This window comes from Sturnus vulgaris, chromosome 6 (assembly GCF_052056855.1).
Source record: "Sturnus vulgaris isolate bStuVul1 chromosome 6, bStuVul1.hap1, whole genome shotgun sequence".
In the NCBI taxonomy this organism is placed as follows: Eukaryota; Metazoa; Chordata; class Aves; order Passeriformes; family Sturnidae; genus Sturnus; species Sturnus vulgaris.
Genome location: NC_142248.1, coordinates 17,639,819 through 17,667,657, shown reverse-complemented (window position 1 = coordinate 17,667,657; position 27,839 = coordinate 17,639,819). Strand labels below are relative to the sequence as shown.

General features: G+C 38.5%; 1 protein-coding gene across 1 annotated transcript; it reads left to right on the top strand.

The window, feature by feature from the left end:
• Nucleotides 1–10,498: 10,498 nt before the first annotated feature.
• Nucleotides 10,499–27,512, top strand: TSLIG3B (tRNA splicing ligase complex subunit 3B). The gene is made up of 8 exons (XM_014891240.2): nt 10,499–10,588; nt 11,314–11,462; nt 12,244–12,378; nt 13,082–13,260; nt 19,784–19,864; nt 20,241–20,357; nt 22,716–22,883; nt 24,330–27,512. The coding sequence occupies exons 1-8, from the start codon at nt 10,524–10,526 to the stop codon at nt 24,684–24,686; spliced, it is 1,251 nt and encodes a 416-aa protein (XP_014746726.1). The 5' UTR covers nt 10,499–10,523; the 3' UTR covers nt 24,687–27,512.
• The last annotated feature ends 327 nt before the right edge of the window (nt 27,513–27,839 follow it).

Genomic DNA, 27,839 nt, shown 5'->3' with positions numbered 1-27,839 from the left:
AGAAGCCTGGATGAATTCCACAAAGTGAGAAATGAATTTGGCTGCTAGCATATAAAACTAAAGCTGTTAATCATCCTTTTGATTCTCAAATTGGTCATTTCTTCATAAATGTTTACAACAGTTGTAGAATCTAGGAAGAAATTTACCTAACATTTTGGTTTGAAAATGTATTTTCTCCAGCTGAAATCTATATCTCAAGAGAGTGTCTTATTCTATCAAGTACCTTAACCTGCCCCCCTTCCTGTGTACAGCTGTACTGCCTCTACACTTACCAAGTGGTTTCCTTTATAATACTTCCAGGAGGTGTTCCCTTTTCATGGACAGCCAACTGCCTCTCACAGGGATTGTGAGCTCAATTCAAAGCAAGGATCTTTTACCCCAGGTGTTTCTGTAGGCACTTCCAGACACATTCAGTTGCTTTATCTACTCCACACTAAAAAGCACCTGAAATCACTCAGTGCCTAGTATTTCACGTGTGCATTTATATTATATATTGGCTGGACATACAGGTGCATCATGCTGCAATCATATCAAACAGCAAGTTTCTGGGCAGCTCCAGGGATCTGCCAGGATTCACAAAACAAAGGTTCCTCATAGTTTATCTATGATTCATGATTTACTAACTAAAATTCTCCAGTAAGGAGGGCATGTGAATTAGTCTCAATAGTTCAGCCTGTCTGAGTAACCCCTTGGGCTAAGAGTGCCAGGCTTGGACCCCATCAGTGCTGGGTCAGTGCTCCTAAGTGGTGATGATTGTTCCATCCACCCGTGTAGTGTGCCTTCTATAGAACATATACTTGCTGTGTCAAAAAGGCACATTTCCAAGGCATGCAGCTAGGTAGGGGCGGACTTAATTCTAGAAATTTCTCAGCGAAAATAATTTATTCATAACTGACAATCTTCAAGAAGAAGGCTTGCCTGAGAAAGCCTCAGCCTGCAGCCTGGTGGGATGGGGACAGGGACGTGATGGGGGCCGTGTCTGGGGACACGAAGCGGGGACAGCAGGCAGGGGGAGGACAACACATGATGGGCTGATGGGAGTTGGCAGACGGGTCTGGGGGTGTTGGGCGGGTGTGACCAAAGGCTGCACAGTAGAGGTTCACATTTGGATCTCCCACAATACAGAAAGTGCAGAAATAGTGAGTTAAAATATACAACTTCCATCCCTCATTTCTTAGTAATTGATAAACACAATTTGACTGTTAACTTAGAACAACAGCAACACTTGGACCCTTGCCTGTCCCTTGGTATTTCCCAGTGGATAACTAAGCTATCTGTTACTCAGATCAATCAGTTTTATGAGCTTTACCCTCCCACATCTAAGACTTTTCATGCTTTATGAAAGATAGGTTGGGCTTTCACATCACAGCATTGCAGCTTGCAAAACCTAGGAGAAGACTTGGGCCCCTCCATTAACTTGTCTTCAAGAAAACTGATAGAGCTTAAAATTGGCCTAGACACTGCTCCAGCATGTTATCCTGACTCCTCCCTTCTGTCCACCATATTCTTCTTCTTGAAACACAGCAGTGTCTCAGTGGAATCACCAACTAAACCAACTTCTTCCATCTAAAAATACTTTTCCACTATCTTTATGTTTTAATAGAGAGCAAGGAGCGCCAGCCCTGTATTAGAAAGGAGTGGTGAAAAGATCCCTGGGTGCCTACAAGGTGTACTCAAATTGTCTTAAAGGAGCTTTTCCATTGCCACAACTGGGCCACTGACCACTTACATGCTTTGTATGTACTGTGATTTGAAACAGAGAGCTTCCTGTCTTGCAAGATGCTGAACTCTTCATTTATAAGAGAAATAGGAAACAGCATGCCTCAAAGTTTGGTCAGGTCTCAGCACTAGTCAGTTTTTATTCCTATTTATTACTGGAAATCTTCTAGGCAGGTTGATGTCTGAATAGGTGCCTATATTGTAAAAAAAAAAAGGATGAGCAAAAGCTCCTACAAAAGAAATCCTACATAATACCAATGTATTAGTGGTGTCCCCTAATGTTCAGAACAAGTAAGGAGAATTATAATTTGGGAAGGTCAGCATCAAGAACAACATAAAATGTATTGAAAGTTTATTTTTAAAATGGGGGTTTTAAAAGACTTAAGGAATATCATTCTTAGGTAAGTACCTAAATGGATCTAAATGCAGCCTGTAACTCTGTGTAAGGGGCTTACAATTAAATTCAGTTAAACTGTGAAGCAAACTTATCTACTAATTTGTTTTTACTCGCTACATGATATTTTGCTGCAGAATCCAGATCTACTGAAGCAAAACCCCTCTATGAACACACCTGAACTCAAAGATTATTTAGAAAATAAGGGGCAAAATCTATATTTTCAAGTAAATGCAACTAGAATTGCAAATAGCTTGAATTTAATATATAGGTTTTTTTCCCCAGAAGTTCTTTCCATTGCACCAAGGGAAGGCTACCATCTATAAAATCATTCTATGCATATACATTGTGTGTGTAGATATATAGAGAGCACCATCTACTGACATACAAAGAGCATGAAATACTCTTCCTTCCTAAATTATCTTCATTGCAGCTCATAACTCTTTTGAAATTTTAGTTTTACTACACCTCACAACCTGTCTTTGATTTAGATATGTCTTCCAACTTTCATTCACACTATAAAATGCAAAAGAATTATCAGGCAAATAAAAATATGTTGGGAGGTAATCAGGCTAAGGACTTTCTCTTCCTATGTCTCCAGCCAGTACACCCTGAATATGATGATTTCTGTGAATAATCCCATCCTGTATATTGAAATAAAAATATGAATTAAAAAAAAATAAACCTTGTATTGGCAAAGAATAAAAAATATATTTGCAGAGGCCATAATCTTTCATTCATTTTCTCATGCTGCATGATTTACATCAAATCCCAGTTTGGATTAATTCATCTTTCATTACAGTAGTCTTAATTTTGCTTGCTCACAGGAAGAAAGCACAGAAAGTAATATACCATATGTATCACCTTAGCTGCCTCTCCTGTTAAACTGAGTTTAAAGGTTTTAGCAGATTGAGAGCTGTTGATTAGATACCTCTGTCCTCACTTCCCTCAACAAGAGGAAGCAGTTTATTTTGCAGTTTTTATTCTTCTGGCTTCCACCAGACACAGTGAAGTTGAAATTTCAAGACTGCTTGTTGCGATTTCATTGCTGTCAACCTCCTGAGTTGCTGTGCCTAAAGAGGCTCGGGTAACAATAGTTTGCTGAGTGTTTTTCCCCTCAATTTCATAGAACTGAAATGCAGATCCACAGAAAGATGGTATGAATGACAAAGATGTCTTGGAAATAGAAAGGAAGTACAGCCTTCCTTATTTATCTGTTTTGTAGTATAATTTTTACTTTTTTTAATATCAAATGAAGAAAAATAAAGGGAGCAAGAAAACCACATATTTTTCCCTATCTGTGTCATTGAGCCATTACTTATGTGGTGTATGAATTACCAATGCAAATAGTGAGAGGGAGAGGAGTATTTACAGAGTAGCTGGAGGATTTGTGGAAGCGGTCACGCACACACGATGACAGTGTCTTGGTTTCACCCACATTACTCCCTCTTCTCTGTTACAGAGCCCCCAGATTTCTGAGGAGCAGCCATATGGTTAGGGAGTGGGGAACTGATGCTGCTCAGACAGGATTTGGGGCTGGTTTTTCTTCTGTGCTCTCAGAGAACTCCTTGAGGACAAGCTGGGCTTAGTTGGTTGTACAATTTCACTGTATTTCCTAAGCAATTTTTTGCAAGATCCTTTTCAAAGGCTTGCACAATTCTACTTTCCATAGCTTATAATCTTATCTTCTGGTTTCTGTCTTAATACTCATGTGAAGGTAAGCTGTTTGCAAAAGTTTGTCATTTAACAGAGACAGTCATTCACAGCAAAGCTAATATTTTAAATGACTATACTCATATTAAGAGGATACACACAGATCTACCAGATTCTTTTTGAAATAATTGATAAATCTCTGAGCTTCCTGAGCATTCCCCAAAGGCATTTAAAAATTAAAAAATCATTTGTGGATGACCCATCTGATTTCATCTCACTAGCCACCAGTATGTTGAGAGCATCTGAGACTTATGCAATGCAGGCATTTAGAAAAAGAGAGAGGAGACTATTCTTGAACAGCCTCAATGATGCTAACAATTACTGTCATTACATGTTACCAGTAAGCTCAGAAAAAAGTTAGAAGCATCCTAATAGCATCAGCCATGATATAATCATGTGAAATTGGATGCCCAGAAAGGAAAGCATAAGCAATAAATGTACTGGAAGCCAGATGAAGAATTCAGCACTGTCAGAATGGAATGGGTCGAAACATTTTTTTTTTCTTATGGAGAAAAATAGCCATTAGAAAAATGATTGTTGCTATTTATGAACATCAGGTTGCTAAGTGACATCATGTGATGTTCACTGCTTCATCGGCCACCCACAATTCTCAAGGAATAGCAACAGAGAGGGTGAAAGGGCTGAAAGAAAACCAAAAGGCTGAGTTACTATTAAAAAGAAAAAAGGCCTATAGTTCAGGGTAAGGAAAAAAAGCTTTCCAGAAATACCTTATTTCTTTTCCTAGGAGAATCCAATAGAATTATGCTAAGAACTTTTCACAAAAGCAGTACCTAGGTGAATCATTTGAAAAAGAGAGAATAAGAACCAAAACCTCCCCCAACCTGAAATATAAGTTAAGGAGTTGCTTTTATACATACATATGTATATGTATGGATGTGGGCACATATGTGAGTTTGTATTGAATTTTCTATGAGAGGAAGACTCCATTCATTAAAGGCCACATCATACTTTTAAAACTTGCTTCTAATCCTGGCAGATTTCAATATTTTGGGCTCAGATGCTTCACACTCCTTTAATATACTAATTTTTTAATTATTTCAGCTATGTCACCTCAACTGCTTCACATAGATTAGATTATTTAAGCAACCATTTCTCTGAACCTTTGCCACTTCCTGTGATTTGCAGTCTTTTGAAGTATATGAGGGGAACTGGGACAAGGACAAGATTGAGATGGAGAGGAGAAAAAGTTTGGATACATCCCACAAAAGCATGGATGAGAAACTGAAGAGCATGGATGTAGAAACAGAGAAGACGGAAATAAAACAACAAACTGCACAATTCATTTATTTCTGTTGTCTCATAAGAAAAACTGATGGTACAGATTGGTGGTCAGCATCCAAATCTTCATCACTTCCTGTTTTGGATACTCTTATCACTCAGGACTTGAGAAGTATGTTGTATAACACAAGCACGTTCAGCCTTTCATGCTAGTGTGTCTTTTTAGCTGTTAATAGCCAAGTTTTTAATCCTCCCTTTTTTTAATCATTAGGACTTCTTTTTGATGGCTTTTTGACTGCTTTACTCTGGACCATAAACACTCATTTTAACTTTACTCATGCTTTGCTTTAACCTTTAATACTAATATATAAAATGATTGAAAAATATAAATACACCTTAAATGTCTTGTTGTAGAGTGGGAAAACCAAGAATTTAATTCCATGCACACTTCTTTGTTGACATTTTCGTTTGTGCTGTTGAAAAAGAAAAACCCAGCAAAAAGACAAACATGCCCTCAGTTCATTTTCCCATGCTTACAGAGTAGCTTTTTTTTGCTGTGGCAAACACACCTTCCAGACAGGGAGTTGCTTTCGGACTTTAGTGGTTCACTCCCTTCCTGTTTGAGAGCAATTATGTCTCATTTGCAATACCATTAGTCAAGGAAGTGGCTATCCTGAGGTCACTTCTCAGCCCACCCTTCCTAAATGGCACTGGTATGCCTTTCTTCCAAGCCACCAGGATGGGAGGCTGGGCTTTCTGTGTGGTGTAGGCTCCCCCAGACGTACAAGCAATGTCAATCTTTCAGCACTGGCCACAGCTAGTGCGAGTTGAAATGCTCCAAAATAATTTGAAACCTGTGGTTTGAAAAATTATGCTGGCTATTTATTAAAACAGCAAGCATGATCAGACCAAGCCAATTCGCTGGTTTAACAGATGGAAGCTTGTTAAAAAATCTTTATTCAATATGTTAAGAAGCCAGTTTTGCTATAAATTGTGAAGTATGACTTGTGAGTCAAGCCCCAGTGGAATGGATGCCTCATACTTTGAAAGTCTCAGCTTTATATTTAAGACCCAACATTTGCTACTTTATGTTTTGATTCAGGGATTTTTTTTTTAGAAGTAAACTACTCCCATCATTTAATAATATTAATAAAATAATGTATTTTATTTTAGGATAGTCTGGTACTTTACATTTTATCAGTCAAGGACAGTATGATGATTATTATTATTTCTTCTATTTATTAAATTCTGGTCTACCATCTTTACTACCCAGATAACACTGTTCTTTTATACCTGAAGTAGAGAGTTTTAAGACATTTCCCAAGGTCACACTGTGTACATGACTAGCAGAGAAATAATGTTGTCATACTATATGCAGGAGTTCCTTTCTGTGGTGTCTCAGCAGGGGGTTAATAGGGGAAAAAACCCACAGAAAATTCACTTAATTGTGGGAAATATATGGGAAAAAAGAGTTAAGAGCTGAAAGAGGGAGCTGCTGCAAATCTACATACTCAGTTTCCCAATGGATGCAGCACAGTGTCTGGTGCCCTTGCTCACAGGCTTTCCTGGCCAGCCCTGCAGCCTTAAGGTATTACTGACACAGGTAACAGGTAGCAGGCTTCTGACCTAAGGGAATCCCTCTCAGGTAACTCACACTCCTGATCACATACCTTCTTTGCCATTTAAATATTCAGCATTCTCTAATTAAATTTGTATAAGCTATAACTATCATAAGGCTTTCCTCTGTTGTACTTTCTTAAAATGAAAAGAGAGTAAGTAGCACTCAGGCACCTATGACTGCATCATACATGAATACAAAAGCTTAAAATAAAAAGCTTGTGTACATTTATGAGCAAATTAACTTTCAACCAGAAAACCTAAAAGGGCACTTTGTGCTTGGGTTTCACTCCCATAACTCCAGTTTTGAGCTGAGATTAATGAAGTTACCTTTCAGTGAAACAAGTGAAAGAGACAAGAATGGCTGTAATACATGAAGCTGCTCCCAGTGAAGCCCCACTACTTAACTTCCAAGAAATAATGTCAGTGTAAATCATGATGTGATGAATGCTTCACTGAAATGATTCATGCCATATGGTCTGAAGAGCAAAATGGGCACAGTTTATTTTTAAAAGAATTAGAAATATGAACTTGGAATATTCATTGCTTTGTCCTGCCAGGCTGAACATTTGCTGTAGCAGGGGCCAGGCTTACTGCAGGTCTGTCTTTTTTTGCTCACTTGATATGTTGCACTAGTTTGTGGCTTCAATCTCATTCATAATGGAATAATGTCTACAAAATTATTACCAACACTCTACAGCCTCTTCTGCAAACAAATGTTCACTGGGCACCTAAAGGCTAAATCATCTTATCACCTTCCCTTTTTAAAAAAACCCAAAAAACTAACAACAGAAATTTCAGATGTAATTAGTCCTTACAGTATAATTACTATCTCAGTAGCAAGAAGACAATTAATCTGAGTCCCCTGACAGAGGTGAAAGTTGCTGGCAATTCCACATGTCACTCAGCTTTCCTTTTTGTAAAGCTGCTTATGTTCAATGTCTTTCTTTCTGTATTGTTGTGTATTAATATATTCCATGTGAGACTCCACTTAAGCAAAAAGAAATCTAGGTTCTTTAATAGTCATAATCCTTCTCTTGCAATGCACCACTAGGAAAAAAAGAGAAGCAAATTATTCATATTTATTTAGTGATGCTGAAAGATGCAAGCACATGTCACTGAAATATTTAGGCCCCACACCGATCTCAAAGGTAAATGACAAAACTCAGTATCTTCAGCTGTGTGCAATTAAGTCTGTAACCTTACAGAGCAAGACTGCCTTATTCGTTTTATTTCACCTCAAGGACGGTGCAAAGCCACCATCTTCTTAGACAAGCACTGGAAAAAGGGTACGAGTGGGTATATTGCAGTCATTGTGCAAGGTGTCAATGGCTGCCTGGTTCTGCCCTCTCCCACTCCTGTGCAGAGAGATGTGCTACAAGAAAGTAATTTCAGAGCAGTCCATTTTCCAGGAACTGAACTTTGTATTCTGCAGAATTTATTACTCTAGATAGTTTCTTGAGAGAATTCATTCTGGACCAAAAACTTTGATGTCACTGCTTCAGGTGGCTTGATTTGGTCTGGAAGATGCTAGAAGGATGATTTCTAAATCAAGTATTTATGATGTAATGTCAACTTCAATTTCAGCAAGATAGCCAGTGAATGGATGGGCAAGATCCTTGTACCTAGTGGGAATTTGTTCAGGTTCGGTGATGTTGATATCACATCATTCACATTGCAAATACTTCATTTGCAAGACTGATGTAATTAAAATATATTGATCAATGTCAACTTGCAGTCTGATTCCACAGTGATGTAATGAGATTCATAGTGCCTGGAGTGGCTACTTCTAAATCATCCTTAAAGGTAAGAACAAGCTTATGGAAGGATTAAAAGCAATTGAACATTACACTTGTTTGAATGACAGCAAGTCTGAAGAACAGAACCTATTTTTTAAAAATAGGTTAAAATAATGATTAGCACCCTTTTACACATGGAAGCTGAACAGACATTCTGGACTAAGCTAAGCTGAAAAAATATCTGTGTAAAGCTATTTCATTGTAACAAGTAAACCCATTATTGATGTATTTTAAACTTAATATAAGCTTCTTATATCAACTTAAGTATGCACAGAATGCTGTTTTCTCTCAATCATTTTTAAACTGTGCACATACAGTACAACATTGCACGTAGGCGAGCTTGGATTAGAAGAAAGCATTTATCATACAGTGCATTCAACTCCTTCTCCACTCCTATGATCCCCTCTAGTGGTCAATTAATTGTCTGCTAAATGTTTCTTAGTACTACAAATTACTTGTACCTCTCCTGCATTAAAACGGTGTCTGGCTCCATTCTGTTTGAATTCAAGAGACCTCATTTTTTATTCCTATGCTGCATATGAGAAGGACAAAGCAATGAATCTTTTGAAATGTGCAGCTGGTGCATCTGTGGGCAGCTTTCTTTTCCCCTCTAGGAGCGGGCGGATTGTGCCCAGCACATAAAGCCAAAGCCATGGCTGTTGGCAGGGCAGAGCAGGAGGTGATGGCTCTGCTGCAGCAGTCAGCACCAGCCCATCCTCGCCATTCGGGCTGAGAATGCCCACTGCAAGCCTGGCAGCAAGAACGCTTCTCCAGCGGCTTTGATCAGCCTAACAATTGTCACATTCAAACAAGTAAATGCTTGAGGTTTACCCACCTCAATAGAAAACTGAGTCGTGTATTTTATGGTTTTTTTTTAATAGCAAGATTACATGCAGCTTGTAACTGTAGAGATTTCATACAGAATTGGCAGAAGACCTTTCCCCAAAATTCCCATCTTCACCTTGCAGTGCAGACAGACGCAGCTGCCATTTTGTATCAGTTCAAGTTGATTCAAGTCAGTGCTGACCCACTGCTGTCTTCATTTCCTAATCTTAGCTGTGCACCTCCATTTCTTCCTTATGCTAGCACCAAGACTTACCTGACTGCTGAGGGAGATGCCAAACTGGCAGTCCAGTGAAAACGAAATTGTGACCAAAACTGCAAAGCTCTAGGGCACTGGTGTCCAGCTAAAGTCACATAGGCTTTCTGTAGGAAAGTAATGGCTGTGGAGTGCCGAGATCGCTTGTTTCGGTGCTTTCACTTGTGCGCTTGTGGTTTTGTGTTTGTGTTTGTAAATTGCAAAGGGCGTGGGGCAAAGGCAGAGTTCACGCTCATGAGCATAGATGTTTACAAATCGTGTTTTAGCCAGCGTTTTCATGATTCTTTTTCCCTTCCCCACAGATGGGAAACTCCGGAACGGACACGGGGAAAGCTGTGGACTGCATGAAGGGTAACACTATGAGAGGAGCATAAGTATATAATCACACACATAACATCATCTTTCAGTTGTGGGTGTCAAGACACAGTTTGGGAAATTCAAACTTGTTCTCCCTGTCCAGGACATCTCTAGTATACAGAAAAGCTACGATTTTTCAAGAACACCCTGTGGAATTTAAATAGTGACTGATTCACGTTTTGCTCTCACAGATATATATATATATGTTCTGTATTTCTCCGGGCGGCTGGTACCCAGCGGAGCGGAGTAGGCGACTGTAGGGGCAGGGGTTTGGGGCCAGGTCGGGAGCGCAGCCGTAGGGCCAGGAGACGAGCCCCGCTGGGGAAGGGTGAGGGAGCCCGGGCTCTCCCCAGCACGGGAGAAAGGCAGAGCCGGCCCGCATGGAAGGATCACCCCTGGCCACAGCCGGGGGCTGGCCCCTCGCGGCTCCGCGGCCCCTCGGAGCGAAGACGGCGCCGAGGGAGGGGCGGAGGCCGCCCGGGGCCGCCCCCGGCCGGGGCTGCGCTGCGGCGGCAGCGGAACGCGGCGGCGGGCGCGCGTTGCGGAGGGCCGGTTTGAGGCGGGCACCGCGCGGCGCGGCGCCGGCATGAGGGAGCTGCCGCCGGGCCCGGCGATGGAGAGCGACATTTTGGACGCGCTGGAGGCCTTGGGGTAACCGGAGAGCAGCGGCGGCTCCCCCTGCGAGGGGCGAGGGGCCGCGGGCGAGAGGCCGGGCCGGAGGCGGGAGCCAGGGGGAGCGCGGGACCGGCAGAGGAGCGGGCCCCGCGTTGTGGCGGGTGCCGGGGGCTCGGCGGGGCCGGGCCTGGGCCGGGAGCGGGGTCACGGCGTGGGCAGTGGGCTCCCCGGCTGTAGTGCGGGGCGGACAGAGGAGGCCGGGCGCTCCGAGGGTGCAGCAGCCGTGGTTGGCGCTGGGGCGGCCGCTGTACGCCGGCGGGGCAGCACCGCGTTCTTCGGTGCCTGCCCACCTCCCGCGATGTGCTTCCCATGGTACGGGACAAAATCTGTGCGAAATTTAATTTTCAGTTATGTTATTCTCAGTACTCCAGGTCAGTCAGTTGTTACTGTTAGGAAGAAATTTCACGAAACAATACTTGAGTTCTTCTCTGTCAGGCGTGTTCTGAGATCAAAGTCTGTTTTCACGTACACATGTGAAAATACTTGCCTCATATTTTCTGACAAACTGTTTTGCTTATAAATGACCAAATTTTTTGGTGTGGTTGAAGAAAAACATCTGAATTATTCACTGACAAAAGTAATGTAGAAAGATTAATTCCTTTAAGTATAGTTACTAACCAGCTTAGAGAAAGATAATTTGAAAATATGTATATTTTATGTTACACTTACTTCTTATTCCTAATGTTTATCTGTCTGTGCAGGTACACGGGTGCCCTGTTGGAGGAGGATGCCCTGAAGAAAGCAGCAGAAAATGGATTGTCTTCACCAGAATTTTTTGAGCTTTGCATTTGGTTAGGTTCCCAGATAAAGTCACTTTGTAATATGGAAGAAAGCATCACTGCAACAGATGGTATATGAATGTTAATTTAGTATTTGTTCAGTGGGTTTAGACCCTTATTGTTCAGCTAATAGTAAAATTACAGTGTTGAAGTTTACAAGAAAGCTGAAAGGTAGCCAAATTCAGGCTGATATTTGTGTGCTCTTAGATTAAGGTCTTGTGTTGTGAAGACTGTTTGAAAATGGAGAAGGCAGGTGATTTAGGGTGGTTTAAGATATACATAAATGTAAAAGGTATATTCATGCCTGTAATCATGTTTTGATAGTGTAAATTGCAGTGCTGGATGTTTTCTGGCTGTTGGTCTAGTTGGTCCCATGTTCCAGTCAGCACAGTCTGTGGATATGTGAGGTGCTCAGTAGCACTGCCTGATTATTCCTGCCTAGTTCTGAAGTTTTGGATGAGATTTTATATTACTTATGTTTTCACCAAAGAAGTAATGGAACTAAAACCAATCACTGAAAATAATGGGTTCATGACTTTTGTTACTCCTTCATCAGAAAATTAATTACATTGACATGCTATTCAGTGACGTAAACTTTTCACTTCCTTCTGGTGTTCATGTTCATGTCTTCATAGACTGCTGTAGCATTACCTCATTCAAAGCATGAGTACGAGATACTATTAGAAGGCGTGTCTGCTTGTATGTAGGACTTTTTAAAGAAAAATGTTACTGGGGTGGTAGGTGGTTAATCTTTGGGCTGTTGAAATCTGCAGTGTAAGTGTACGTTAAAAAAATGAGATTGCAGTTCAGTGTTTCTGTAAAAAGCCATTAATTGTGCATTGATTTCCATAGGTGTGAAAGATATAGAGAGCTTCCAGCTTGAAATTAGTGGCTTTCTGAGAGAAATGTCTTGTCCGTATTCCTCACTGGTGTCTGGAGACATCAAAGACAGATTAAGAGAGAAAGAAGATTGTCTTAAACTCCTGTGTGAGTAAGAATAATTTTTCCCATTTTTGATATAGTATTTTATGTGCATGCCTACTTTATCACAACTGTACAATTTACGCTGAAGCGTTCTTTATGTGTTTTTAGTTGATGTGTACAGTCATTGTATACGGGCTCAGCATGTATTAACTCACTTTGCAAAGTGAAAAATAGAGCAGCATTAGAAAGCTGTTTTAGCAGTAACTAAAATTTATTTTGAAAGTACAGTGCAACTTGCTGAGGCGTTCTGATCCCTCTCTTGATCCAGTTGTTTCAGCTCACCTAAACTGAGACCTTGCTTCCTTGTGTTTGTGAGAGATTTCAGGGCAGCTTGAACAGAAATGCACAGTTTGAAGGTGCTGAAAGCAGAATTGAGAGAAACAACATCTAAGTTTAAGTTGGACTTGGACAAAGGAGTGGCAGCAGGAACCAGTGTGGTAATATAAAACTAGCCAAGGAGTTTGGGGTCTGGTGGCAGAAGAGAGTTTAACAGTTAAATGCAATGTGTAGACTGAAGGTAGGAAGTCAGGTGAGAGGCAATTGAGGTAAAGAATACTCATACTGACTTGTTCTGGAGAGAGCTGAAAAAGTCTCCCTTTTATAATGATTATTCTTAAAAATGTATATATTTTAGCTGTACTGAGAATGTGGATGCAGAAATACTTAAGGGTCTCTAAATTTGCCATTATGATGCTTTTCTCTCTAGTATTTCTAAGTACAGAACTTCAGGCTTTAAAGATACTGCAGAGCAAGAAAATGAAAGGCTCTCGTTCGGAAAAGCACAATGAAATTATTCAGGAAGCGCAAGCTATTTGCGATGCACTGGGTCTGCCAAACTCCTCATCTTCTGGTATTCCTCCCTTGTTAGCCAGTGTGGAACAAAAGGTATGGACTTTTACATCTTTCCTGTAAACTGTAAGCACTATCTTTGTAAGCATTCATCGTGGAGTTAAGAGCCCAGCAATCTCACCCGTAAAAGCCCTATCTGACAAGTGCCACAGAATTTTAATTCTGAAAGCCAGCATAGTATTTTAAGTTAAACTGTTTTAGTTACGAGGTGAAGTATTTCAGCATTTCCCTGAGGTTGCAATGTACCTCATCAGACATACTTTACCATGCAAGGTTAAGGTATAAAGTTTTCCTCTCACCCTTTCAAATGTGCAAGCAGAAAACTTCGGGTAATAACTGACTGTGCATTTATATACCTGTAGTCATTTCTGGGATGTATTTAAATTTAATATCCAAAACTTAAATTAGTTCTTTTTAGTTTCATTATTTCTTGATTGTAAGTATGGATTTGTTGGTGGTATTGCCTTAGCTGCAGAAGACGATGAAAATGCCTGAATTCCCAGTATTCAGTGAATAAGCCAACTTAAACCTTAGTCAGCAAGTTAGTTCTTCCCATTGTGTCCCTCCAAGTTCTAACTCATTTCACTGATGTCATCCTTGATCTGATTTCCTTACTGCAAAATGTAAGTAGGCTCTTGAGGTGGAATTTATCTTCTGTGTCAGACAACTAAAAGTTTTGCTCTTCATCTGTCTCTAGTGTTTGGGGAGAGAATGACTGATCCCCCCCTTAAGGGTAGAATAGAAACTCTCTCTGCTTCTGAGTCTTTGAATTTAATAATTTTACATGATTGTGCTTGTTTTTTTCCTTCCTCATCAACCAGTGGACAGTTGAACATTCAGAGATTTTGGGGAGAGGGCCTGTTACTTGCATGATTTTCTTACATCTTCAGTGTGACAAGACAAAACCTTTAATAGGTTAATTTATAAAAGGCATCACCCAGGTGCAAATGGAACTGCCTATTCCTACACTATAACTATGCTTGATCTATTTAGTTACAAGGAAATCTTCGCATTCGGTAAATATTTTTGAAGGGATGAAGAAACAATTCTAGCACTGTTCTGGGAATGAAAATGTCAGAGTTAGAGTTGCTAACTAATGGCCTGATTCTGCTGGTCTCCCTCTGAGGGTGTTAGCTGTGGTGTGTTTATAGGCTGCAGCCATGGCCAGTGGCCTTCCTTGCTCAATTCCTTGCTTCACTTCTCAGGTACAGTTTTAGTTTCATCCCATTATAGGGAGAGGGCTCCAGTTCTGCAGCTGTGGGACAGCAAGACCAGACCTGGAGCACCACTTCCTTCATACACACATAGTGATACTAGAATGTTTGCTTTGAATTATTAGGCACCTGGTATTTGCCACCTTTTGCAAAGTCCAACATTTCCTGTCGGCATTACAGGCTTGAATTGTGCATAGTGTTGCCATCTCAGTTTGTATAAACTGTTACACTTTCAGAAATACTAAAATGAGCAGAATCTTAAAAGCGTTTATCTTTGGTTTTAGTTGGGTTTTTTTTTTTAAATAGTGCCTGGACTATTTTCCAGTAGTTTTCAGGTCTGTCAGTTCCACAGCGGTTATACCACTTGTGCTCACTTCAGAGTGTAGAAAGGTGGCAAAACTAGTTAGTTCATCTTCTGTGACTCCAAATTAATAGTGTAATTTGTTCTCTGTGTGTTTTATCCCTTATAAACAAAGGACTTTTTCTTACCTCGCAGGAGATTTTGTAGAATTCCTGCTGTGTGTTTACTTGTCCTTCATCCATCACTTTAGTATAGGACAAACTTGGAGGTATTTTGATAGGTGACAGAGTTAGAGACCTACACTTACAGGTATAGCTGCTTTAGAAAGGTGTTGCTACTAATTAAAGTTCATTGGCTTTGTAAACATTTTTTCTAAGAGCACTATTTTGCTACTTTTTTTTAATATGCTCACAGAAATTAACTTGAAATTATCCATTTATTTTTCCAAATATTTTTTGGCTTTTGATTTAATTAGATTCTGCATAAAATTGCACTGTTGATGTTTAGGATTATATCATTCATAGTACAGACGTAATTAGTGATCTAGTGTTTTTATTTAGTGTATCTGCAAATGTGTCTGTGGCATTTCAACATGTCTACTCTTTGTCTCTGTCTAGCATCTTCAGCATTGTCAGTAGCTGTGGGAGTAGTTCTGAGAATAGTTTGGCTGTGCAGCAGCAACCTACCAAAGGCCAGATCACACACTGTATTTTGGTATGGAATATTAGAACATTTATTGTTTTAAGTGATTTTCCAGTTTATTTAAGAGACTAGTATAAAATCAGAATTGCTTTCTTCATTCAAAAAGAGTTTTATAGTAGCTCAAACTTTGAATGTACAATCATAGCAAGTATCTTTTGCATCTCCTGTAATTACCTAGGGTACTGATTATCAATACACCTAAGAAAAGGAGAGATGAATAGTATTACAGCCTTCTACAACTAAGTATATCTTATTATATAGAACTGAAAAACTGATAGTAATTTTTCAATTGTTTAAGATGCTGTTCCCTTGTAAAGTATATTTACAAAGGGGGAATCTAGGAGTCAGTCTGAAATTTAGTGCCAAAACCTCCATAAGTTCTAAATGAACATTGATGAAAGGTTCAGAAAAGTTCATGCCAGTGTTGAGCTTTGTAACTAGTGCTTACATCTGGCTGTTTTCCAATCAAGATAGTGTGAATTTCACACCTAATTACAAAGTGATATTCTAATACTGTTTATTTGAAAAAACTTGTAATATGATATTATTCAAAAGACTTCTGAACTGTTTCTGCCCACATTTTTAAAAGTACTCTGCTACTTTTCACATATCAGTAGAATGGAAAGAAACTACAAAGGGCTACTGAGCAAACTAAGTCAAAATGAGGCTAACATAACATTTAAGTGAAATGTGAGAAGAATATCTTTTAAAATATTTGGGTATAGATTCTAGAATTTATTAATATTTAAATTAATGTGTTTTGTTTAACTGTTGATCTGTAGTAATTTTGCAGATGTAATGGTGCCTGGACAGTAAATATTGATGTAACTGCAGGGAACAAGACCGAAGAGTTGTCCTGTTCATCAGACATCAGGATCAAACAAAAATGTATTTAGAGTTAGATAAACAGTGAATTTATCTGCAGGTATATGAAAGAGAGGCTTAAAAATGTTTTATGCTTTGGATTTTAGGTGATCTCTCTGCAACTGTACAGTACCCTTATGACTAATTAAGGGAACCTTCTTTCATCAAAGTGTTGCTATTTTAAATTAATAACATAACACCTTTCTGCAGGTCAGGTTTTTTCAAAATCTCAAAAAACCCTGGAGGTGCATACATATATGATGTGTAAAATGTGTTAAATATAAAAATAACTGCTCTGTTTTGACAGAAGATGAGGGTATTTAATAAAAACATTGAATATGGTAATGAAATGTGAGCTAATTTTTTTTTCAGTAATACAAAATTACAAATGAGAAATGTCATGTTCAATAAAGATACACTTTATTTGGTAACAGTAGAATAACTGTTTATTTTTATGCAGCAGATTTGAATTTGGTATTTTTGTCTCAAGGAGATCCAACAGCTGATTTGTTTGCATTTTATATTTAGAGAGTGTGTGAACTCCCAAACCAATCCCATAAATTTCTAGTGTCACCAGGATCATTGATTACACAGTATGTCAAATAGTCAAATATAGTTGTCTACATCTAGTTTTACTTATTTGGTCAGCTTTTTACACCTGAATGTGTAAAAACATTAGGATGATTTGCCTATTACAATTTGTTTTATGTTTCTTTGAGTATGTTTTCACTGCTCTTTTATCTGGGCACTGCATTTGATTTTGTTCCCACTTACATGTGCAGACTTCTTTCTGGGTTGTGGTGGGATTTTTTAAACTCCTGCATATCCTTCTCAAACCCAGGACAACTGTCATGTGGGGGAATATGAGCTATAGCATAGATTCTTACATCCATTGTATTCTTGTCCTCTGGCAGACTGCTGTATGTCAGAGTTCCTGTGCTCATACCTCTGTCATCATTCATGGCTGGACAATGTATTCTGCAGCTGTAAGGCAGCTCAGTTTATTTCACCATTGTAGCTGTAGGATTTCCCCTTGCGCCCTGCTGGTGGGCGTGAGGACTAAGTGGAGATTCACTAATCTGAGTGTGTCTTTACAGTGTATCAAAAACATAGACCAGTTCATCAGTAGAGAGATGCCTCCTTAACTGTTACTGATTAGTAAACCTGTGCTGGACAAAAATTACGTAGGTATTCTCTTTAACTTGGAAAGAAAACGTAGAAAGTTGGGGGAAGTCAGTAAAGGATTGTTTCATTTAGCTGCTCTTGTTCCTTCTAGTTCTGATTTTCATTGGTTATCTTCCTTAATTGTTCTCTAAATTTCCTTTCACTTTTCATTTCATGGAAATCAGTGATGATTGACTTGTGATGGCAGAACGTGTGGCTTTTGTATGTGGAGCCCAGCGTTGCATTTACCTCTTAGTTGTCCTAAGTTTACAGCAGCAAACTTAAAACAATTCTAATCTCTAGGTAGTATTCAGCATCACTGATTTTCAGGTCTTCTTTCACGCTCTAACTGTAAATTACACTGAAGATTTTTCATTTTGTTGTATTGGTTTTTGTTTCATCAGGTAGTCTCATTTTGATAGACTAGTCCTTTCCACCTTTGAGGTAATATTTGTGACCTCAGTGCTATATAAACAGACACCTCTTGCTCTATAGAATTTTTAATTCGTCTGCTGTTCATTCCTTCTTCTTATTCTTAATTACTGATCTATTCATCTCCTGCTGTCATACTGGTCTTTTTCTACTCCTGGTTATTAACTTTAGATTTTGATTCTTCAGACATTTATTTAAATTATAACATAGTTTGTGCCTAGGTACATTTGCATTTTGGAATGGAATATGGCACCATGTACCTGCTTCAGTAAAAAAAAAACTGGCTACATTCAGAAGACAGACAAACTTGGAGTGCTTTTTGTGAAGAAAAAGATTATAGAGAAGCAAGAATTATAAGAGAAAGAGGAGTGTTGGGATCAGTATAGTACATGGAACAAAACATCACCCCTTATTGTAACCTCTTTTGATATGAATGGATATAATAACAGGGAGTATTGAATAATTAGATTGCCACTTTTCAGATACTACTAGGCTGTCTTTTCTGATAGAGTCAAAACAGTGTTTTCCCTTAATTTGATCACTGCACAGTATATTTACCTCAGACTTTTTCTAGGATATTGTGTTTTTAACCTGCCAGAGTGTTGCCCAGCAGTAATGTAAAAAGAAAGAACAAAATACATACACCTTGGTTTTCACACAAAATTTGAGATCAGATTTTTTCTTCATCTATGCAAAAAAAAAAGGTAATTACAAAAATCATGACATATGAGAGTTGATTTTCTAAGTATTTCTTTTAACAACTAACTAGGTGCTCTAGAATTCGATTTTTGACTTCTGGAATTTTTTTTCAAAGCAGTCAATAGAGATGATATTTCTGTAACATGTGAAGGTCAGAACTGAACTTTGAACCATGCCTTTATGACAAATGTAGGGTAAATGCCTGTGTGCCCATATGAAGTCTTATAATCTTTGCAAGTGTATCTCATGGCTATCCCCAGTTACAGGTTTTATTGTAGGTCATGCACTACCTTAATGCTTCCTTTGACATATAAAAGAAAATTAACTCTAGTTTTACTCATTTTGCTTGGTTCCCCATTTGCTTTAGTAAATAGCCATGAAGATGTACTTCTCTCCATCAGACTGTTAGAAAACTTGCAGGAACAATAATATGCATGCAGTCAACTCCAGCTGAAAAATCAGCTGGAAAATGTTCAAGTTATGTACAAGTCTTGTGGGCATTCATGGTAATGATTTTTAGAAGAGCTTTGCCGAAGGAAGTTCACTCCAGAAGAGGAGGTAGAGGTTTCTTGTAATGAGAGAAGAGAATGCAGTGGTGTTTGGAAGGTAAGAGAGGGCCGATTCTTGAGGGCAAGAACTAGTGGAAGAAGTATAAGCAAATTTGATTTGGAGTGAATGCAAAAGTTAAACATAATGTTAGCTGAAACCAGTTATAGGAGTAGAATAAAATTGATGAGAAAGAATGAGTGTTTACCTATCATATCTCCTGCCTTTCTTAATAGCACCCATCACCAGATTGTTTTGTAGCCCAGTGTAACATTTGGCAACAGAACTCCGAATTTCTAATTGTTATAGTTACAACACTTAGTAGTATCTAAAACGAGTAATTTAGCTAGTCTTACTTTCTGTATGCACTTGATAAATTTGCTATATAACTATTGTTGTCTTAATGGGGAAGTGATGTGCCATAAAATATTTTTGTATGGAGGCTGGTCATCTCATGAAAGTATTAAGGAAATCTTTTTATAGTGGGTCATAACCAGATTTGTATCTGTTTTGACGAGTCTGCTGAAACAAGCACGCTGTGTTTGATCTTCTGAGTAGCAAAATGAGATTGTAACAAATTTTGCTGAAATAAATCCAAATATCATTTGTGTTCTGAGATGTATGTGTTTTTTTTCAGATAAAGGACATCCTCTCAAAAGTTAAAAATAACCATGTGGGGAAGTCACTGCTAACAAAACCTCTGAACTCTGACCAAGTGGTAAAGAAAAGTTTCTCCATTTCTTTACAGTATTTAACAGGATGGTCAAAATGAATGCATATGGTTTCATTTAACTTTGCCTTTTTATAGTCACTGTTCTATTGCTGAATATTAATACTGAAATTCGGTTGCTAAATACTAATGGTGATAATCATATACTTCCAGAATTGGCATTATAAAACAGACCTTGTGTTGATTTATCCATTGTTCACTTTCAAATCATTTTGTATATACAGACTACTGTAGCATTACATAAATGCTGTGTAGTTGAAAGTGATTCACCTCAGGATAGACATATTAATTGATGGATGGGGTTAACTTTGAATTGACTTGTCTATATATTTGACAGTTTGAATTTCTTATTGTAACACTGCAGGAAAGATTGGAAAAAATCAATGATGCTCTTTGCAGTGAGTACGAGTGTCGACGGCGGATGTTGATGAAGAGGCTCGATGTGACTGTGCAGTCTTTTGGCTGGTCTGACAGAGCAAAGGTAAGCTTGATGTACTTCTTGCTTCCTGTAGGTGGGAGTCTGCTACTGTTCCCCAAGTCTTCCTACAGAATATGCATATCATGTAAATACACAAATACACTTCCATCACTGTTACCTTTTTTCCAGCCTATTTCTCATCTCAAGCTGTAATATCCAAATCTTAAGTATTGAGGAAGAGGATGGATTTAACCAGTCCATGGCACAGTCCATCCTTGGTGACTGTTTATAGCTTCACAATTAGAAATTATAGCATCCTTTGTTGGGATTTCTCATTTTAATTAAAGTTTCCATCTCCCTGTTTTCTTTTCTGTATCTAACACCCTCCAATGAAGTAAACTAGGTGGGAATCTCAGCACTTCTCATTCAGGTGCAGAAGTAAGACAAACACTGGGCCTTAACATAGATTGGGTATAAAAAGTGACTCATAAAGTCTGAGACGTTACAGGGACTGCCCTCTATCTTGGATTCAGTGCTACTAGATGAACAGCTGTTCAGTTGAACAGGTTATTTGAATAGTAGCTTGTGTGAGAAAATCATATAATTGCTTGTAATCCTTCAGGTCACTAAAAATTCCAAAGCAGTCCACTGTATTTGTTCTGCTGGTATTCTTTAATTGTGATAATTTCATTTGTACTATTTCCTAGAACTCTGAATATTAAAAAATAGTCATGATGTTTCCGAGCTGGAAATAGATCTTGTTTGTATCCAAAAGAGTAGGGAGATGAGACACACAAAGTTTGTAATTTGATGAAGACATGTGAGAAGCTGGAGGCAGATGTTTTTGTTCAAGAGTGGCAAGATCACTGTTCTTCCAAAGTTTTCTTTAGAAAGCTTAAGATGGATAAATCTTAAAACTTGGAAAGCTTACTGAAAGTATGGTTACAAGTCTTTGTGACGTCACAATTTGTCATTGACACATGCAGAATCAAGTTTATGAAGTTCACTAAGTATCACTGGAAGACATGACTCTAGGTGCTGCTGTGCTGTATTGGAATAGCTCTGTTTAAGTTCTGAAGTGGTTGTGAATGCTTTTATGCTGGAAGAAAGGAAAAGGGGGCCATTTAGCTCAGAGGAGCCGGGAGATGTCCCTACTTGTATAAGTTCCTTAGAGCTGTACCAATACAACTACGTATCTTCAAATTTAAAGTATACTTCTAAACTATAGTTGATGTGACTGATGACTAACTTAAGCAGACTAAAACTTTGTCACTTGCTATTGTTCCATTCAATGTGAAAAACAATGAATGCCCTTTTGAAATAGAACAAAAGTTTAAAGAGATTTTTGATGATAAAGTAGTCAGATGATTCATTTTCCTGTCTTATAAAGACTGTTGATGTGAAATATATGCAGATACAGAAATAACCAGGTTATATACTACTTCAAAATTACATACTGTTTTCAATCTTTTTTTCCCCCCTATTTCTCTTGAAGGATGTCCATAACTTCTTTGAAAAAGTTTTGGGGTTTGAAAATGTTCTGGCATTGATGTAATTTAGAGATTTTTTTTTTTAAGCCAAGACACAAATTGTTGTCTTTTTAAAATCTGTTAGCTTGCCTTTTTTTCCCCACCATTGAAGTTATGATACGTTTCTCTGCTTTTGATGGCGTGGCATTTTGGGGATTTTTTTTTTAATTTTTGTAACTTGTTCGGTATCCAAGAGGGGTAAGTTTGCAGACTGAAATGGGTTCACAAATGATGGAGTAATTACCTAGTAAAACAGTATTGTACAGGTTCAGCATGTATTGTCTGGTCTAGCCAATATCAAATGTTTTATTTCACTCCAAAAGTCATTCTAGATTTTCCCAGAAAGCATATTTCTTTTTCTTTCCTGCTAAATAAATGAAACATCAAAGCATGCTTGGAAAAAAATCTAATGTTGTCTCCTTTTCATGGCTTGCATGAATGTTTTGCTGCATTGATACATTTTCAGGTTTTTTCCACGAATTTACCTTACTTTGAAGCTGCTCTGTTTTTGTCATGTTTAGAAGCGATCTGTTGAGTATGGTTATGTAAAGCTCTTGAGAGAGCTGTATGGACTCTTTAAGTTTTAATCTGTAGACATGTTGGAAGACATTAAAGCATCTGTTTGATGCCAGTGGATAGAGGAGTTTCTTTTGTACTGGTGCTAAGTTTCAGCATCAATTAAACATAATCAGCAGCACTTTCTCTGTAATAGCTCCATCAACAGGAAGAGAGCTGGTGATAACTGGCACTATGTTTTGTAATACAGTTTGTATTTTCAGAAGCTAGACCTTGTGTTCAAAGTGAAACTTACGGAGACCAGCACATAGTTTATAGAAGTCTGTTGGCATGTTTGATACCTGGCAAGTAAGTTGTGTTTGATGTTATCCTTTAGGTAAAAACAGATGAAATAGCACGGATCTATCAGCCCAAGCGCTATGCCTTGTCTCCAAAGTCCACCATTACATTAGCTCACCTTCTTGCTGCTCGTGAGGATTTGTCCAAGATCATAAGAACAAGTAGTGGATCAACACGGGAGAAGACTGCCTGTGCTATCAACAAGGTATGCTTCTCTGGCATGTGATAAATGGACATGGGGATTTACAGACCTATGGAAAGGAGTTCTAGTATTACACTGGTTTTGCTTGGTACTTTATTTTTTCCATTTAAGAAAGGAAGGTGTGCAGTATTCCAGTAAACATTGCAGAAAGTCCTTTTTTTATCTTCCTAGACAGTCAGTCATGCAGCAGGATGAAACAGAGTAGTGTAGATGAGAGGGAGCAATGTGGGGTGCTGTACATGTGTGTAAACAACCTCTTGAGTTCAGTGGAACTGCACAGCTCAGTGATACGTATAAGTGTTTGTGGTATCAGTTCCTGGGCTACCTTGCCAGGATATTATTGTTTGATTTGTAAACTCACATCTCTAGTTCATTAGTGTGTTATAAATCATGAAAGTTTCTGTAGAAATGTCATTTTGCTGCAAAGTAAAATTATCTAGTTTGGCTGCAGTAATGAATCAACATTGCTGCTTTCTTGTGTGTGATAAAAGCTGAAGCTTGCGAGTAGTGACTTGAGTTTTGCCATTCAAATGGTGATTAAGCCTACTTTTATTGATCCTCTATTTACAGATTTTTTCTAATGTTTTTTGCCTCATTTAGATACCCTTTAATATGTTTTGGTCCCTACTGCTCTGAAATTTCTTAATTATTGTAGAATCTCAGACATCCTACAATAGGTTTTTTTTTATTGAGAGGACTTTAGTTGGAGTGCTTGGGACTGATCAGGGAATGTTAACTTAGCTCACATAGAGTTTAGGAAGTATGAAAACGACAACAAAAAGGCCTACTTGGATACATCCTTGTTCTTCAAAGATGTTTGTTTTGTTTAACTTTGTCCAGTGCAGTTTCTCTTTTCATACGCCGAGTAATACCTGCCATAGTCAAGATGCCTTTTTTTTCCTTTTCTTGGAAGTGTTACTGTAGCCTATTGCATATTTTGTTCATTCTGGCTCTTTACTGAGTGTCAGTAGTTTCTAGTGTTGGGCAAACTGGTGTTCCTTTGAGAATTGCACATCAATTTGCCAGTGGTTTTTTTGTTGGCTGATTAGGTTTGAACTTGAACTTTAAGTAGAAGAGCCGCATCATAAGAAGTCTTTTCTATATGAATATATATGTGTATTTGTATATATTATATATGAAGTATGTCTATTGCTTATTGCAATACTAATACTTCAGGTGTGCAGTGTTCTTCATAAAATTTTCACAAAAGTAATATGAGCCAGCTATCTGCAGTTATTTCCACTTTAGATGTGAAAAATGAGAACACTTCTAGAGTTCTGTTGTGGTGTTCTGAGAACAAGAGATAGTGATTAAGTCAAGCACTGCACTGAGGGGCCAAATTTCCTGAAAACAGCAGGCAGCATTTCTCTATCCACAGGAGAAAAACCTGTCTCATCAAGTTATTAGTACTGTTTTTTAACTCTGAAAATGACCCATTTTTCTGTACAGGTTCTGATGGGCAGAGTCCCTGATCGTGGAGGCAGACCAACAGAGATTGAACCACCTCCTCCTGAAATGCCTCCATGGCAAAAAAGACAAGAAGGTGGTGGAAGAGGTGGCTGGGGGGGTGGTGGTGGTGGTGGACGGGGTAACTGGGGAGGTGGAGGAGGTAGAGGAGGAGGAGGTGGAGGTTTCAGAGGTGGTGGAAGAGGTGGGGGTGGCTTCCAGGGTGGAGGTGGCTTCCAGGGTGGAGGTGGCTTCCAGGGTGGGGGTGGCTTCCAGGGTGGCAGAGGAGGTTATGGTGGCAGGGGAGGCTATGGTGATCCGTATGGTGGAAGAGGAGGGGGAGGATACCGAAGATACTAAATTACCATAAATCTTAACAGAGTAACTGGCAGAATATAGTGGTGGTGTTTACTGGTACTAGGAATTTAGGTTTGTTGACTTGGGTTTAGATTAGAATTAAGTATGACCATATGAGTCATTTCATTAGACCAACTGATGTTCTCCCTGAGTTCTTTTAGTTAACTGAACAGAAGTTTTATACTAAAATCTGATGACTAAAGTCCCTGTTTTTCGTACTGCTTATATGGTGTTTTTTATGATGTCAATTTATTTAAAATAAGTCTCAGAAAACTGAATAAAACCCTTTCTAAACAAACAAAAATATATTAATGGTCAGACTTCTCTAATTTATTGCATGTTGCATGTTTACACTCCTGCTCCAAAACGTTATGTAGAAAAAACCAAGTAGGCCTAAGAACTGTATGAAACCACTTTTAAAAACTCAAGAATGCTGCTTTCACGCTTGTTCTCTTCATCTCATTGTTCTTCATTCAGTTTTCATGTGGGACATGTAAATGACATTTTAATTTCAAATGTTAAAATCCTTAAGGCTTTGGTGAAAATTATTCAATTATATTCGATTATTCTTGCAGAACTTCACATTTTAGTAATACTGTGGATTAATACTCTACACAAATTAATCAGGTTGTTTTTTGTGTTCATAATGCATCAGACACTCTTTAATGGTCAGAGCATAATAATTATGAGCTCACTCATAATAGTGAGCTTTGATAGTGTCTTATTTTCATTTTACCTGTTTTCCACTGTTGGTGTTTCATAAAATAATTTTAAAATCCTATTGGGCAGAAAGCCTACAGGTATCATGTCTGGTATTGAATTAATGTGTATATCCTTATGTTTCAGCTTTGAGACAAAACTTTGAATAAGCTGAGCTTTTTAAGAAAGAATGTGACGTTTCTTCTCGCCTTTTTTTCTTTCCCCTTGTTTTTTTAAATTATCTTCTTCTCCCCTGCCTCCTCTTTGTTTGGGAGTCACCAGCTGCCTGGTTAATAGGTTAACAAGACATTTCATGCAGCAGGTGCCTTTTCTATCTCTGCCAACCTAAAAGAAGCCCTGTCATGACATGGTATGGATGCCTTCTCCCTCACATACTCTGCTAGTCTAAAAGGAGTTAGCTGTCATACCATCATGGCTGTAAATATATGCAGACAGGAATTAAATTTAGAACTGTCACTTAAAGAAATCAGTTATTGCTGCCCAATGTCTTTTAGATCTCCCATGTTGTGAGGCCACTCCTGAGAAAAGAGGTGGAAAGGGGATGATGCCTGAGTGTGTTCTCATGCTAACATTTTTCAGGATCAGGTCACTACAGAGAGATTCAGGAAAGCATCTGATTAACCTGGTGTGTCTGATGATTAAATAGCACAGCAGACTTGAAGCACTTGTAATTGTAGGCATAACTGCAGGTTGAACTTCAGGATTTGGTTTTGGATTTATATTCCTCAGTTACAAGTTCTTTCTGCACAAATTTCCTATCGGTGTCCCTTGGTATGCTTTAAAGATGTTTATTTACCTTCATAAACATAGGTATCACGTCGTTTCATTGGCAACTTCATGCATGAATGTAAAGTTCTGTTCCAAATGAAATTACTGTCTTTGAAAAGTTTTTCTCCTGTTATTTCCTCTCTCATCAGTTTGCTTGAGAATGCTGCTTCTAATGTGATAGATACGGCTTTACCCAGGCTTTAGGGTTGCAGCAGGTACCTGACAAAAAGAAGCAGAAATTTTGCTTGCTAGAACATGTTAGCTGAGATGTGAACTTTTGCAATAATGGCTTAATGGTACCCAACTGCTAGGACTGTAGTTCCTTTGCCGAATTTTTTCTATGCTTCTTACTGGCCTAAGCCCTTTGCAGCCTCTATAGTCTTTATGGAGAGACCCCTTATGGGTCACATGGGAGAACAGTACTGGTTGTCTTGATTCTGAGTTTGGTTTCTGCCTAATGCTCTGGAAAAGCTCCCAAACTGATGACATACCAAATGAGACTGCTGGCCTTGGAGCGAAGTGTTGGTCAGCAAAGGAATAGAAAGCAGTTTTATAACCACCAAAGCCTTAAGATTAAATTGTTTGCTACAAGTCATCAGCAGTCAAGCATGTGGCTTCATCAAGGAAATACACTCAGAAAAACGAACAAGTTACCTATGCTTAAAGGTTTCATTAGTCTTAGGATGCAAGGTTGCAGTGGTTTAGTTGGATTGTTGTAACTGCAGATGTGGATGTGCCTTGGTGTGTTTACATTCAGCAGTCCATCCTGTTTGTAGTAGGCAGGACAGTTCTGAATTAAGTAAATCATCAAGTGAAGCAGGTACATGCCCACTTCAATTCTAATAGTTAAATTATTTCAGTATCATATTTCAGTTATTTGTATGTAGACCTTGTAAAATACGAAAACACAAATAGCCTGGAGATTCTTTTTTAATCTGGCCATTTCAGTTTTTCTTAAGTAACTTCAAAATATGAAGCCAGTAGTTGAAAACTAAAGTAAGCACCACCAGACTTCATGGAGGTATCCTTTGTTGTCCTCTTGTCAGAAGGTATGCTTTTAATTTCTTTAATGATGCAATAACACCATGAAAGTAATTGATTTAAATCTCAAGTTTTGTTTTGAAAAAAAGTATTTTCAAAAATTCTGTTGTAAGTAAAAGATTTTCATATATATGTTTGTGAACATTTTTGTGTTAATTCGCACTTAGTGAATACCTAAATATTGTTTTGTTTGTTGAAGAACTGAAAAAAAAGGTTGGGGATTTTTTTTTCAGGAATCCAGAGAGACATTTTTGTCAACAGCTGTAAACACTGAGGAATAAAGTACTGTATTTGAAATTATTTGCATCATCTGTGTGTATTGTGATTTGGATCTACTATCCTATGTTCCTCCTTTGTTTGTAAGAAAGAATTCCTGATAGTGATTTACAACAGAAGCCTTGCTTAAACTTGGGTACTGTGCTGTGAAATCTTTTGAAAATTAGCATTCCTAACACAAGTGAGAGACTATGATAATAAAAATGGGTGCTTTGTAATCCTTGGAATAGTGAGTAGCAGCACAGTGTTTGTACTGTGTCAACCACTAAAATACCAAACAAGTAACCTGCAAATACCTAGCTTCCTAAGTTCTCCCAGGCCCCATTCCGAGGCTCAGGGAAGGTGAAGCTG